General features: G+C 34.1%; 1 protein-coding gene across 1 annotated transcript in view; it reads left to right on the top strand.

The window, feature by feature from the left end:
* Positions 1-17147, top strand: part of LOC115223639 (collagen alpha-3(VI) chain) — a 146226-nt gene that overhangs the window by 53688 nt on the left and 75391 nt on the right. The window contains 3 exon segments of the mRNA XM_036512622.1: positions 14245-14323; positions 15021-15038; positions 16913-16933. Of these exon segments, the coding sequence (XP_036368515.1) occupies positions 14251-14323; positions 15021-15038; positions 16913-16933 (112 nt within the window). The 5' untranslated portion in view covers positions 14245-14250.

A 17147-nucleotide genomic window follows, 5' to 3' on the forward strand; every position in this document is an offset into this window, starting at 1 on the left:
GGTGTCATATGAAATTGTCACCCATAATTATGACCCTAGAATCGATCTATTGCATTTCAATCTGTTTTAGGGTTAGGGTTGGTTAGGATTAGGGGTGGGGGAAGGGTATCTTTTTTTCTTCACAAATGTAAATAAACCCAATCTGTTTCTTAAACGAAGGACATATTCATAAGGCACAGAATGCTTTTTAACTCAATAGACGTCACTGATTGGTTGAAATTGCAGAAATTGAAGATGAAAAACAACAAATATCTTACACACTATAGAATTTTCTCAATAAAGCCAAGAGAAAAAGATGTTTTATAAACACATTCTACCAGTATACGAAGTTTTAAATTTTTTAGTTACCTAGAAATTATGTTAAAAACTGCCGTTCAAACCGAAAAGATCCCACTTATTTACTGAAGGAACCGAGTCGTTGTTTACAGGCAAGGCAGACAACTATGAATATGTTTTAGTGTTTTAGGATCTCAGTATAGTTGAGACTACTCATCTTAGGTTCGTTAGAGTTACGAAAATTTTGGCTAGTATGATTTGCATTATTCAAATATAAGAGGTAAGGGAAATAACTTGTGTAGACAAATGTCATAAGTTTAGATGACTCATTGAATGACTCACTCAGATTAACTTTTATGAGATTAATTTTTAAATTTCTCGAAGTTACTTCCCTTCTCACTGTGAATCGCTAGCAATTTTGGCAAGGTTTTTGTTTTCTTCGACTAAAAGAGAAATTTAACTGAGAAATATTTGCACGCATCATCACACCCTTATTTATATCTTTGGCTATTAAAATATCCGAGCTACTACAAGCTCACTAACTTGTAAGGAACTTGAAAGCAAACTTCAGAAATAAATTAAAACATTGGACAAACTGACATACAACTAAGACAGTGCCGGGAATGAACATCAGTCAAGTATAAATCCGACATACAAATTACCAAGCATGCATTTGCTAGTACACTAAACTTTCGACAGAGTTTAGTATGAGAATCTCTAATCAAAACTTCCTGTTTATAAATTTGAGCCCCACACACCGATCATCCCTTCGATCGATAGCTTCGTATTAGATCGCACAATTACCAAATGTGTTGACGAAGCACTTTGTCCCTCATTTTATCAACCCCTACGTGACATATAATTCGATTTTGTTTCCCGCTGTTTTCCTTCCATGCTTCAACCACTTATTTGCTACCACATCCAACAACACACAATCTTACCCTTCGCGCTTCCCTATGTTAGTCATCTCAAGAGAACAGCATAACATAACTGTCCCTTAATCATTATTAGCAGCAATCATTTAGAGCCCCAACGGTCGCTCCAATTCCTTTCTTTTCAAACCATCGATCCCCTGGAATCCCCTCACAGTTCATGTTTTTGACGCAAGTATCGGCTTATAAGAGTTCATTTGCATTGGAAGGTCTGTGACACCTATGGACACAGTTCCACTTTCTCCAGACCCAGTAAGTCAAATATATATATATATATATACCAATTGAGAAAACAAATTTTAAAACTGAGCGAAGCGCACTAGTAATATACAAAAATGTTGAATTAGTATTTGGAAAATGCAAGTTTTCAACATTTCCTACTCTAATGAAGCGGTACCTCACATGTATGCGCTCTCCCCCTCACTCTCTCTCACACACACACACGCCACGTACATTCACTCACGTCAATATACGTCCCACACCTCTGTAAAATACGCTGAGGAAATTGTTATACTTGGTTTGCTCTTACAGAATGGAAGCAAGAGAGAGAGAGAGAGAGAGAGTCAGTAAGCGAGACAGATCGAATAGACAAACGAGCACTATGTTAGTGTGTGTGTATGCATATATTTATACATACATACATACATATTATTGGGCCCCTGGGATATGTAACACTGCTTAAATACCAATCTTGAGAAATTAGGTTTTTCAAAATCAGAAACTAGAAAGCTAATTCGAAGACTACAAATCCAATCCAACACTAGAACTGTAAAAATCTGTGAAACTTTCCAGAAGTTTATCATTTAAATATATATGAGCATATCTACAAATCTGCACATACATACATACAAAGAAAAATACCCTGTTGTTCATGTTGAAATTCCAATGAAGGAGCCTTGAACCTAGGTTAGAAACCGATTCTTTCTCTATTGGTAAGTAATCTTGAAATAAACTGAATAATAGCATGCATATATGACCACGCTTCCCTGTCTTGTAGTGTATTTAGCTGATTTTCTAAGCTATATTCATGGCTATCCTGCTTTCGAAAATTCCTTTATTTTCTGTAGAATACCGACTTACTCGGTGCTTCTAAACTTGCTTACAATGTATGTAATATATGTATGCCATTATGGTATAATAGTGAGGTTTAAAAGTTCGTTTCACAATCCTGTTTCGGTTCCAATCCCGTTACATGGCATTCTGAGAGGCCAGCAGGTTTAAGGAGCATATCACCCATGTGCCGAGATCTACCACCCACAAAAGAAAACATAGGTATGGATGATTATTCAACTGACATGATTTAAAAGTCACGTACACCTGTGCGCATAGTGTAAAAAAGATGTAAGTGAACGCTTCAGAACAGTATTTCGCCTGTCTTTACGTTCTGAGTTTAAATTCCGCCAAGGTCGACTTTGCCTTTCATCCTTTCGGGGACGATAAATTAAGTACCAGATGCGCATTGGGGTCGATGTAATCGACTTAATCCCTTTATTTGTCCCTTCTATGTTTAGCCTCCTGTGGGCAATAAAGAAATTAGAAACCGATAAAAGGTCGTCGCGCGCGTCCCAATCAACGCTTGACAACCGTTGTTGGTGTGATTACGTCCCTGTAACTAGGCTTCAGAAATAAGTCCTGGGGGTCAATTTGTTTGAAACAAGTGAAAAATAAAAGAACACTCACACATATGTATGTATGCCATGTGTCAATATGTGTGCGAATTCCCGTAAATTTTTTTGGCAAGAATTACGCCCCCCCCCCAACCACCCTAAAAAAAATTTTTTTCGACACAAACCCCACTTTTCGGCTAAGGGGAACACGAAAACACGAATCTGCAAAAAAAAAAAAAAAAATGGCAAAAATCGATATTTCTAAATTACCACCCGCCACTCTATTTCCTTCATTTTAATTTTCTTCACAATTTTCTTTTTCAAAATATGCGGAAAAATACGGAGATTATGATTCTGAAAAAAATTTCTAAAAATCTTTGTAAAATTACAAAAATAAACAAATTTGGAAGAAAATGAGAGAGACGGACGGAAGTCTTTCCTCGAATTGTCCGTAAAATATGTGGCAATGTGACCGCGAGTAAATTTGACTAGGATCCTTTGTCGGAAGAACTTTCATCTCATAAGACAAACTTCTTTTGTACAATTTCATGACTTCTGCCAACGTGATATTGCAGTGATGAAAACCGATCTCGTCTTTCTCATTCGCAAAATGAACCCCCTTTAATTTAGCTCAGATTGATTTCAATTTTCATGTATCAATACAACTCTCAAGCTTAGTCTAATACGTTCCATTGAATATGTAATTAGTCTAATTACATGCTGTGGCTGGCGACATCTATTTCGTCAATATATGTAGGAAAACGTCACGTCAGCAAATTAAAGAAGAAACGGGCGACGTGGGCTGTACTTCAGGCATCCACCAATATTGGAAAGTATTTTCAAAGCTTATAATAGACAATACTTTTCCCTTTCAAATCGAAAAAATGTACCTTTGTGTGAAAAGTCTGGCTGCATCCGAAAAAAACATATATTATGAAACAAAAATATACACAAAATTTATTACACGAATCTGTTACCACCACGACAGTCAACTATTTGACGCCGAACACGAGTTTGATGTTGAATACATCCACGAATTTTCCGCTCAGATAGCTCTTCCCAAGACTGCAAGACGGCTTCGTGCAATTCATGCCTCGTTGTAGGGTTTTTCAGTTCAACTTTATCGGCCAAAACTTTGAAAATGCCTTCATCGAATGAATTCCACGTGTTGAATAGAACTCACTGAATAAATCTTAATTAACTGTGTTGTCAATTGTATGCACCTGACATATGCTAACGTGTATGCAGCCAGACTTTTCACACAGAGGAAATACATGTCGCTCGCCACAGCATGTAATTGTACATATTGCAATTAAGGGTACTACTAGGGAACAGTGGTCCCGGTGCGCACACGCGCATGCGAGCTAGCTAGTCGTGACTAGTCGATCCTGCAACGACAGCCTAGCAAAGTAAATAAAACACAAAATAAATAATTTTTTTACACAAAGTAAATAATTTTTGTTTAACAAAGTAAATAAAACACAAAGTAAATAATTTTTTAAACAAAGTAAATAACACAAAAACACAAAGTAAGGATCGACTAGTCATGACTAGCTGAGGCGACTGCGCGTGTGCGCGTAAGGACCACTGTTCGCTAGTAGTACCGCAATTAAGGTTATGGTAGTTAATTAAGCATCGAATAGATAGAAGCGAAATTCGATAAGGGGGTTTCTCTTTCTGCAACAGACAATATTTGCGCATGCGTATTAATGAAATAATGCGTCGTCTGCTTGAACACTGCAAACATGACATGGCGACTGCGAGCTGAAACTTTTAGTTAGGAACATTTATTAATTTATGTATAGCTCTAGTGAAAAATAGCGACAGTTTACTATTTTAAAGGAAAAGAATAATCTTATAAGCAGGTATTTCAGTCATTTATTTCTTCCTGTATAGTCTGTGTTAAAGATTTTTGCTCTTAGATATTTTCTTCTATTTTTTTTATATCTTACCGGGGCAAACGTTGAACGAGAAAGTTTGAACAATAGCTTATACATACATATATATATATAACTGAAAAATTATGGCTTTTTTACCCCTCCTATCCTCCCCTCTCTGTATCGATTTTGTTGACACAAAACACCATTTGGGGTGGGGGCCACTACGAACGTAAAAACTATTGAAGACTTTTCGGTTAAAAGAAAACTATTTTCAGACGTAAAGGTGTGTAATTAAAGGGAAACTTGGCTGTTGTTTCTAGCATGTCCCATGACCAGTAAGGTTTAGGGTTGTTAAAATTGTATTGAAAATAGACTTATTTTCCTGAACGTTATGAAGAAACAAAGTCAATTCGTGCGAAAAATCCGAATCGTCTTTCTCCACCCCCGAACCGATTTTACACAGATAATCCTGGTATAATCGCATTGTATATTATCCAGGGCAGTGGTTTTCAACCAGGGTTCCGCGGAACCTTCGGGTTCCGCCAGTACAGTGCAGGGGTTCCGCAAGAAGTTACAAAACTGCTAAAATCGGCAGTAATTTTTAATTCTCCTGTGCAGATATGTGTGCATAGGACTATTAAATTATTGCACAAGGGTTCCTCGAGCCTGTGGAATGTTTCCTTGGGGTTCCGCTCCAGCAAAAAGTTTGAAAAGCACTGATCTAGAGGATATTTCGTTTGAAATTTCGTAGAATTATACCAACTCTTTAAACAAGTTATGAGGAAACAAAGTCAAATCTTATGAATTATCCGAAACTCCCTCCCTTCATCGGAAGAAATATTTTCACAAGAAATTCACATATATTTATGTGCTATGTCCTCTGCATTGAAAAAAATATCCGATTTCCTGAACGATTTGAAGAAAGAAAGCCAACTCGTGTGAATTAGCCGAATCGCCTCTCCCCTCCTCCGAAACTAATTCCGATATAATCGTAATGTATATAGAAAAATACCTATTTTTCTGAAAGTTATGAAGAAACAAAGCCAACTCGTGTGTAATATCCAAATCTCCCTCCTCTTCTCGAAAAAATTTTTACCACAAATTGATGTAAGCCTGTAGAGGTGAGCTATCCCTTCTGAAAGGTATTCATAGAAAATTTCTTTAAAAGATATCTAATTGTCTGAAAGATATGAAGAAACAAATTGGTGATGTGTAACATTTGTGTTGGTAAGACTAGAATGCTTTGCAGTATTTAATTACTTGAACAATTTTAAAGTCAGGAATCTACGAATTTTGTGATGTAAACATCGAATTGTCCGTAAAATATGTGGCAATGTGACCGCGAGTAAATTGGACTAGGATCCTTCATCGGCAGAACTTTCATCTCAAAAGACAAACTTCTTTGTAGAATTTCATGATTTCTGCCAACATGAATTCCAGTGATAAAACCGATCTCGTCTTTCTTCTTCGCAAAATGAACCCCATTTAATTCCTCTATAGTTTGTGTTAAAGATTTTTTTCTCTTAGATATTTACTTCTAATTTTTATATTTTACCGGTGAAAACGTTGAACGGGAAAGTTATGCATATATATTACATAAACTGAACAATAGTCTTTGACTAGGATCCTTCTTCGCCAGAACTTTCATCTCATAAGACCAACTTCTTTTGTAGAATTTCATGACTTCTGACAACCCCCTTTAATTTAGCTGATTGATTTCAATTTTGATGTATCAATACAATTCTCAAGCTTAGTCAAATATGTTCCATTGAATATGTAATTAGTCTAATTACATGCCGTGGCTGGCGACACCTATTTCGTCAATATATGTAGGAAAATTAAAGAAGAAATGGGCGACATGTGCTGTACTTCAGGCATCCACCAATATTGGAAAGTATTTTCAAAGCTTATAATAGACAATACTTTTCCTTCTCAAATGGAAAAATGTATATTGTACATATTACAATTAAGGTTATGATAGTTAATGTAATTGTAATTTTTGACTAATTTTTAAAATTAATTAGTCTAATTATATGCCGTGGCCGGCGATATGTATTTCGTCAATACAGATTATTAGCAACTATTGAAAACAAGAGAAACAAGCAGGAGTGGCTGTGTGGTAAGTAGCTTGCTTACCAGCCACATGGTTCTGGGTTCAGTCCCACTGCGTGGCACCTTGGGCAAGTATCTTCTACTATAGCCTCGGGCCGACCAAAGCCTTGTGAGTGGATTTGGTAGACGGAAACTGAAAGAAGCCCGTCGTATATATGTATATATATATATATATATATATATATATATATATATATGCGTGTGTGTGTCTGTGTTTGTCCCCCTAGCATTGCTTGACAACCGATGCTGGTGTGTTTATGTCCCCGTTACTTAGCGGTTCGGCAAAAGAGACCGATAGAATAAGTACTGGGCTTACAAAAGAATAAGTCCCGGGGTCGAGTTGCTCGATTAAAGGCGGTGCTCCAGCATGGCCGCAGTCAAATGACTGAAACAAGTAAAAGAGTAAGCTGAATACTTTTCCCTCTCAAATCGAAAAATGTATATTGTACATATTGCAATTAAAGTTATTGTAGTTAATTTATTTATAATTTTTTTATTAAGGCAATTATTTTTAATGAAAGCCTGGAGTAGATAGAAGCGAAATTCGATAAGGGGGTTTCTCTTTCTGCAACAGACAATATTTGCGCATGCGTATTAATGAAATAATGCGTCGTCTGCTTGAACACTGCAAACATGACATGGCGACTGCGAGCTGAAACTTTTAGTTAGGAACATTTATTAATTTATGTATAGCTCTAATGAAAAAATAGCGACAGTTTAATAGTTTAAAGGAAAAGAATAATCTTATAAGCAGGTATTTCAGTCATTTATTTCTTCCTCTATAGTCTGTGTTCAAGATTTTTTCTCTTAGATATTTTCTTCTATTTTTTGATATCTTACCGGGGCAAACGTTGAACGAGAAAGTCATTTTTCATATATGTATATATATATATATATATATATATATATATATATATATATATACTGAACAATAGCTTTTATGTATATATATGTGTGTGTAATTGTCCAACAGCTTATAGAACTGAAAAATTATGGCCTTTTTTTTACCCCCTCCCATCTTCGCCTCCCCGGATTGATTTTGTTGAAACTACGCACCATTCTTTTTTTTTTTTTTTGAGCACTACGCACTTAAAAACTATAGAAGCCTTTTCGGTAAAAAAAAAAAAAAAAGTTACTATTTTCTGACGAAAAGTTGGGTTGTTAAAGGCAAACTTGGCTGTTGTTTCTAGCATGTCACATGATCGGGAAGGTTTAGGGTTGATAAAAATCACAAAGTTTCAAAAACAATTTTTTAATAGCATGAATGAGTTTATGCTATTAATGGGGAGAAAATATTGAAAGACATTAAATACTTGTCAGCGTGAGAAAGAAATGAGGAAGGCGGCTATGGGATATGCTAGAAACAACAGCCAAATCTCCCTTTAATAACATCTTTTCGTCTGAAAATATTTACTTTTCTTTTATTTTTGCCGAAAAAGCTTCTCTTGTCGTTTTTAAGTACGTGCCCCACAAAATCGGTCCGAAGACGGGAAGATAGGCGGTGGGAGGGTAAAAAAAACATCATTTTTCGCATTTTTTCCTAAAAGTATACTCCAGAGCATTTCCAAGGGCACCATGAAAAAAATCTAAAAAATCCCCGTCAAAACGAAGAAATTCCTAACTTCAACATCCGACAATTTTTTTGCCTTTAATTCCTTTAGTAACTAAAAACATTGGCTGTCGATAACAGGAAAAAACTCTTCAAACTACTCATCTACGAAAAATGCAATGTGTGTTTTTCTTCAGTAAGATCTCTTAGAAGCAGGTTTTTTTAAAAAAAATTACTATGAAATTTATTATTTGTAGTTTCGATACTAAGCTTTAAATGATTGCTTGGTGCCATCTTCTGCCCAGAAAAATCATTTAAACATGGGATTTTGGGTCAGAGTTTTTAAAAAAAAATTTGAAATTAAAATTTGAATTTGTGTTTATTTTTTCCATATTCTCCGTATTTTCCCAAGTAGAATGAGGGAAAAAAATTCACAAACGGTTTTTTAAAAGAGTTTAAAAAAGAAAGTTTGGGCAAAAAACCGACTTTAATTTCACATGAATTACTTTGTTATTTTACTGCGGGGGAAATTACTCTGAAAGAAATCTTTGCAGAAAGGTGAGTAGATTATGTTATCACAGTTTTGTGACATTTGGCTGTTATTTCTAGCATGTGGATAGGCCTGCTTGAAGGCCTGAGGGTATTCTTTTTTCTTTTATTCTTTTACTTGTTTTAGTCATTTGACAATGGCTATGCTGGAGCACTGCCTTTAGTCAAGCATATCAACCCCAGGACTTTTTCTTTGTAAGCTTAGTACTTATTCTATCGGTCTCTTTTGCCAAACCACTAAGTTACAGGGACGTAAATACACCAGCATATTAGTTGTCAAGTGATGTTGGGGTGGGGGTGGGGGGCAGAGAGTCAGACACACACACACATATGTATATACATACGACGGGCTTCTTTCAGTTTCTGTCTACCAAATCCACTCACAAGGCTTTGGTCAGCCCAAGGCTATAGAAGAAGACACTTGCCCAAGGTGCCATACAGTGAGACTGAACCCGGAACCATGGCAACTTTCTCTGTCAGGGTTAATGCAAATATCACACACTACATATCTTCTTTCCAAGCACTGCTGTAAACAGCAGAAGTGAGCTAGAATGTTAAAACTTAGTGCACATGCACAGCAGAGTTCAAGATCAACCTTTGCTAAGCAGCTTCACTCTGCATGCTTTAGCTTCATTACTTCGGCAACAGTCCAGATACTTATTGATCAGACCTCGTATCTCCGCCTCTAACGCATGTGCAGTCGGGACCAGGATTTTGAGACCCAGTCCCAGTACCTTGCCCGCTTGTTCATGCATTGAGGATACCCCTCAACCATTGTCCAAACCGCCCTTGCCTGCGCTTGTCGAATTGATTGCACCACCACCTTCTCTCTTTCCCCACACCATTCCCCTAACCGCATCCCCTTTCCCCTCCTTTTCCATCCCTCCACCCTACCTCTTCGCTGGAGGATCCTACAGACCTTCTGTCATCACCAGCTTGATCTCACCACCTGCCCCATCTTCCCCAACCCACTCTTGTCCTCCTTTAAATGTGCCTGAAACCTACGCGATCTACTGGTCTGTAGCACTTCCTCTTCCTCCCCGGCCCCACCCGGATCCTTTCCATGTTCCAGATCCTACTGCCACACCTACCCCTTCATCACCAACATCACTTCCCTCACTGGTTCCAACTAGCACACTCTCCACATCACAAACTCCTTCTCCTACACCTCTTCTAGCCTCATATATTGTATTAGATGCAATCTCTGTGGTAAACTATATGTAGGTCAGATGGGCCACCAGCTGGCTGACCGGTTCACCGAACATCTGAGGGATGTTTGGCTCCATACAAACATACATCCACATACAAACATACATGTGCATACATGCGCACTACTTGTGACTGGTGATTAAAAATGGATCTTCTATCGAAATGTTAGGTGTCGTAAACAGTGGCTTGGTAAAGGGGAAAAAGCTCACCCACAACTGAGAAGGGAACTTCATGGAAAAAAAGGTTCTTTTCTCTATCTGGTGGTATTGCAAAGGAGTAGTTCACTTTGAATTGTTACCACCTAATGCAACAATCAATGCTCAAACCTACTGTCAGCAATTAGAGCGTTTGAACCAAGCTTTGAAGAAAAAATTATCCACTTTAGTGAATCAAAAAGGAGTAATGTTTCATCAGGACAATGTGCTACCCCACACTGCAAAGATCACATCACAGAAGATGGAAGAGCCTGGTTGGGAAAAAATTCCTTGTCCACCTTATTCTCCTGACCTTGCTCCTTCAGACTACTATTTGTTTCGTAGTTTACAGAATCAAGATTTTCAATGATGTCTTCAGAATGTCTTAAGAAATAACAATTTTCCTTTTGTAGTAATAATTTGATGTGACAAGTAAACTTTATATAATTGCTGTTGCTTTGGATGATATCTGACCAGACATTGATTCTTTTGAGTGATTTTATAAAAGATGTACCCTGTCCATTTATTATAGATAAAATATTTTCCATTCTTTCATAGCAGGAAATGCTTGTAAGAGAACTAAATGTTAGTATGTTAATAAATATTGCACTTTCATCTTTCTTTGTTACCTTTGACTGCAACCAATTAAATTATCCTGCCATTGTAGCAACACAATTGTAGATTTTTGCAATTAATTTGTTTTCACACTTCCACCTTTCAATGCATTTAAAAACGTTTATATAAGGCACTAGCAGTATCGCCCGGCGTTGCTCGGGTTTGTAAGGGAAATAACCATATAAGCATTTTTAGAGAGTTACTTCCCTTATAGATGCCAATTCGGGCTTTCTTAGCCATTTCTGTTTTGGTGTCTTCAAGCCATGAAGTCGTTGTTCTAAAAGAACGCTGGTCTCCTTGACAACGCTTTACGACGTTGATTTCCTTACACTGCCTTCCCCACAGCTTCACGAGGGAGGGAAGAAGGGGAGAAGCAAGCAGGTGCAGGTGTGACCATGGACGCCAACTCCGCCGCCATCGACATGAAAAATTATGCATTAAAATGGAATAAAAAATGATGTTAAATTATTTTTAAAATCGTAGACTCATCGTAGACGCGCGCTAATACTCAGACGGGCTCGATATGAATCATGACTATAAGATACCCGAATTTGGTTAAACTGCACCGCAAAATGTGGGAGGAGTTAGGAATCTAAATCGAAGGGGACAGACACTCACACAACTACAGTTTTATATATAGAGATTTGCTGAACATTCTCCATTAACGTTAAAACCAATGAATTGTCTTTCTAGCCACACAGTCTTTTTTGTAACATAATGCAAAATAGTTGACAGGTGTGAATAGTTGAATAGATCAGATGTTTCATTTGAAAGAATAGCAATGATTCTAGCCTGCTTAAGTTCATTTTCTATTTCATTCAAAGTAACTTTTTGAATTGCACCAAACAAGTCATTTTGAATTCTGTGGAAATTTAAAATGTCAACTGTATCTAGATGGCTTGCCAGGTTTTCATGGTGCTTATTAAATTATAAGAGTTCTTTATAATTCCTGTGATTAGTGGGTTTATAAAATTCAAAATAACCCCAAAACAATAATTCTTGGCAACCTAAAAAATTAACTGCAGCAACCAGTCTTTGTTTTGTTAACTTCTTTATTATACTGATTTATGCTCTGTCTTTAATGTGCATCTTAGTGTAAGCTTATGCAAACATTCCCAAATGTTTTAAGATTTATCAATGATTTTATGTTATTGAGAATGTCCATATTTTATCCCGGCCATTGGTAGATTATTTAAATCATTCTAATCTTTATCATTCCAAACAGTTTTTTTCTGAACTAAACAGCAGGCATGGCCAGCAAAATAAGTTAGCTTAGCACTCCCATTTAACCATTTTTTCTTTCATATCAATCTGACAATATACAATTCATTTCTTGTTGGAACTTCACAAATTAGTTCATTTTAGTGGCATTAGTTTGTCATCATTTTTAATTAATAGTTTCTGTTCAATATCTATTTTTCAAAAGCTTTTTTTGCGACACATATTTCTGACATTTGGACTAAGATTTCAGAAGTTCAAAAGATAATAATAAAAATTAAAGGTGGTAATGTTTTAATGTGATTGTGTGTGTGGACATATGTATGTATCTTTTCTGTTAAAAAGGAGTACACTAAAAGTTAACTTGGATAAAATGGCAGATAATACTAATAAAGCAAAGGGTTTAATTACCTAATGAATACAGTGAAAGAAAATGTAACTGTTTTCCTTTTGGGACATGAAATATTAATCAGAAAATGAATAAATCTTTGTTTCCATTATGTAAATTGTCTTTCTTGGTCTGCAAAGCTTTTGTGTCATAGTAATCTGATAAACTTAATGAGAATGACAGAGGTTTTTTTTTTTTGTGAAAAGGGCTGAATTGTCTCTATTTAGTGCTTTTTCTCACCTTTCACTTGAGGTCAGTCATCACTTGTGGGTCAATTATTTAATATATCAAATATGAAGAAATGAGAAGAGTGTATATGTAGATAGGTATTTACAGCTAGATAGAGGAAGGCAGTAAGAAGCTACATGCATTTTCAAAAATGCATGCCTTTTAATGGTATCTTAATGGATTAAGAAATTATGTCAGAATAGCATTCTTTTTATGTGGAAATAATCCAACAGTTTTTTTGTATCTAGCATGACAGAGAAATTGTTTCCTCAGTTCATCTCCCAAATAAATTTACAAATTCAATTTTCAATAGTTTTGACAACTTTCAATGTGTGTAGAGATAAAATACATATTTGAATTTAATTTTAGACGTATGAAAAAATAAATCAACATGCATTGCATGACTTGTGTATCTTGAGTACATGCTGCTGGTGTGTGTGTGTGTGTACATGTAAATACATATGCATAAACATGTGTATGTATATTCATATATCATTATCATCATTTAACGTCTGCCCTTGTACAGTTTACTGGAACTGGCAAGCCAGAGGATTGTGCCAAGTTCTATTGTTTGCTTTGGCATTGTTTCTACTGGTGGGTACACTTACTAATGCCAAACTGTTCAACCCATACCAGCTTAGAAGGCAGACATTAATTGATGATATGTGTGTGTGTGTATGCACACATGTATATATAATTATATATACATGTGTATAGGTATATGTAAATATTTATGCATGTTTATATACTTTTGTCTATAATTGTATATGAACATGTGTGCATGTTTATACTAAAATAAAGAAATTGGTTCATTAATTAGTTATGAATATATGTCTGTAAACAGTAGCATTGCAAATATCTGGGCAATCTTTATATTTCCAGAATAAGTTTAAAGATGTTAAAAAACACTATTGATGTCACAGCAAATAAAAATTAGTTAATCTGATTGAAGTATGTTGCTGAAATCTTCAACAGTAAAAGTTACTTGAAAATTATATTTTTATAAAAACATACTCAAAGATATGGTCATAGAGGTAAGTTACCCTGCAGATGTGAATGTCACTTCAAAAATCAGTGAGAAGGAAAATATCTGTGGATGAAACCAGCAACTCTTCTACACTGATTATTAATTTATGTTCATAATAATCATTGTCACACTCAGTTATGTTAGTAAAAAAAAAAAGAAAGATATTTAGTTTTAAAAGGAGATATTCAACCTCTCTTAAAGCATAGAAGAATGGAATCCTATAATTCATCCAAAGGTTAAAGTTTTAGTTTTTACCAACTACCTAGTGCTTGCCTTTGTAACATTTAAAATAGAATAGTGACAATCATCAACATTTAAATTCACATTATTAATTGATCTCTATCACTTTCACTGACCACTCTAAGTTCAGCATAATTTCATTACAAAAGATGAATACTAAAACCAATAAACTAAAAATTTTAAATGTTTAATTTTATTTTTTACCATTTTCTATTTTCAGTTAATCATGGGCCGGTGGCTAGAAATTTCCTGCTTTCTCCTCTTCCTATTTTATTTTAGTTCTCAAGACTCAGTTTATGGTAAGTAGATACATACTTAATATTTATTCATAGGATTTGTGGCATCAAATGTAAATTGATGTACACTATCTTTAAAATGTTGCATCTGTCTCTCAATCTTCACTGTTAATCTCATAACTGACCTCCAAATTTTTCACCTTCATGAGCACCATCTACTTTTCTTGTGAATACTTTTGCTGTCCATTCTTTTCTTGTAAACACAATGCACAGCATTACAAATAGTGAAATTCCTAACATATACTGCTTTGTTTCTTCAATCCAATAATATATTCTTGTGAGAAAGTGTCTCAAAGTATTCCAACTTAAATTTAATAATAATTTTTTTTTTTTAATCACATCATTATTAAAAATTTAAGAGTAACATCTTCTCTGATTTCCTTAAGCTTCCTTCTCATAATTTTGTAAATACTTTTTATGGTTATATTCTTTTACTTTATGTATTTAGAGAAACAAATTAAAATTAATAATTGATATTCTTTATCAAAACAAATATAATGTGACCATTCCAATGAAGTTTTGCAAAAGTTGCTAATATCTATTTTCTTTTATATGTAAGAAATACAGTCAACTTTACAAACTCACACTGAGGATCTTTTAATTTAATTCAGTTTTTAAGTTTTATATTTTTCTTCAATACTATGAATTGCCAAAAAGCCTATTCTGAATGTTTATACTAAGCTATTACTAATTATTACAGGTAACAAGATTGATATGAGTAAGTACAATATTTTTCATTTTGTTTTATATGTATTGCTTTGTCAAAATATTAAAAAAAACCGTTGGAGGTTATATTTATACTGTTTAATGACTATGATTTAACAAGTGTTTAAAAAGCATACTTTATAATTAATCTTAATTCAATAGATTTCCTCTAACCCTTTTTGAAATATCAACTTTAAACTGATTCTCAAAATAGACCTGTATATGTTTGTATGTGTGTTTATGTATATATATCATTCAACCATGATAGTGCTTGAATATATTCTTAAATCCACTATTTGTCAATCACAGCTTCACCACTAATTCAGTTCTCAACTAAATTGCAAACTGTTAATAGTTTTAAAGAGGACACCTACTCAGCTACACTTTGGCATAAATAGTTCGAGATTTGGTTCAGTAGAAAAAAAGTTACATCAAAATATCTGTGACCTCAAGGGGGGCAGTAAGGTAGATATTCATCTTCAATTAACATAAATTTTAAAATTTTAAATTACAAGTATACTTTACTTAGCATTAAATGATAGAAAATGCATGAGAAATTCAGAATTGTGAGTTGCATTGAACAAAAATTAGTAGAAAAGCAGTTATGAAGTAAAATGTTATGAAATTTAATGTCAGTAAGTAAGGAAGTAACACTTAAGCAATAAGAATAAAGAATATATTTCTAAAATGAATGTTTACATTCTAAGGTGGTGAGCTGGCAGAAATGTTAGTGCACCGGGCGAAATGCTTAGTGGTATTTCATCTGTCTTTACATTTTGAGTTCAAATTTCACTGAGGTCAACTTTGAAGTACAGATGTATTAGAATGCAGGAGATTGCCAATGTGAATGAAGGGATATTCAAGTGGCATATTACCATCTAACTTGATGTGTGTCCATTCCAAATGCTCTTCATGGCTTCTGGCCCAGCTAGACTTATGTATAAGATAGTTACGTGTTGTGTGTGTTTATTTTTTGGGGGCAGGGACTGCTTGAGAGAGAGTTTGCATAAATACACTGGTATTTTAGTGGTTGACAATATTTTAAATCATAAATTCTTTTATATTTTACAATAAAAGTAACAATTTCAATACTTCAATAGTACCATTCACTTGTAACATTTTAATAATTTTTATCTTGTAATAATTTTTATCTTGTAATAATTTTAGTAAGTCAGCAGACTGGCAGAAACAATGAAAATATCTAACAGTATTCATAAGTTTCATATTTTATATTCTATGTAAAAGTTATACAAAGCTTACTGAAGTATTATATAGTCCCTTATTAAAATCCTTCACTAACTACTACTTTATTAACCATATAAACTTTATTTTTATTTTCATATTTTTTATTGTAATAAACTTTATGCAAAATTTGTACTTTGTATTGCCATTATATGTGCTTTTGAAAAATGTAAAAAACATTGTAGGTCAACTAGTAAAATAACATAAGTTAAAATTTTTTGACAGAATTCAGTGTTAATGCAAGATTATGATCCCTTCAGTTTATTATCACAATTATCCTCTGCTTCAATAACAGATTGTAAACGTTTAGAATTATAAAATATTTGCAATTGCCTATTGTTATTTGTATATGTCAAAAGGTAAACATAAATATTTTTTTAATAAAAATAATCCATCCATATATAAGAATTACCTATGTATAATATTACTAATCACTTAAATTACAAATCATTATTATTAATAGGCAAAATGTGAGTACATTTCTAACTGTTTATTACAAATACTGAAGTGTATCATTAAAATTATTAGCAATGTAAATATTTGGCAAATTTCTTGAACAATTAAAATATTTTCATGGCTAAAATAATAAAATTTTCAACCTTTATTTCTTATAGTGTTATGTTAATGTTTTATTCTTGTTTACAGCTGGCATACAAAATGCTAAAAGTAAGTTGGTATCTATGCAAAAAAATAAAAAAAAAGATTAATTCTTAAAATATATACTTCTCACAATGTCCAAAGCTTATTAAAAGCTTGAATCAATGCTAACACTTGTCTCATTTCAATATTGTTATAAACTACTTAAAACGAATTTCAGAAGAATATCAAAGAATATTCCATGATAAAAGCAATGATACTAATCAACTAAACATCAGTGAAT

The sequence above is a fragment of the Octopus sinensis genome, linkage group LG23 (assembly GCF_006345805.1).
Source record: "Octopus sinensis linkage group LG23, ASM634580v1, whole genome shotgun sequence".
Lineage (NCBI taxonomy): Eukaryota > Metazoa > Mollusca > Cephalopoda > Octopoda > Octopodidae > Octopus > Octopus sinensis.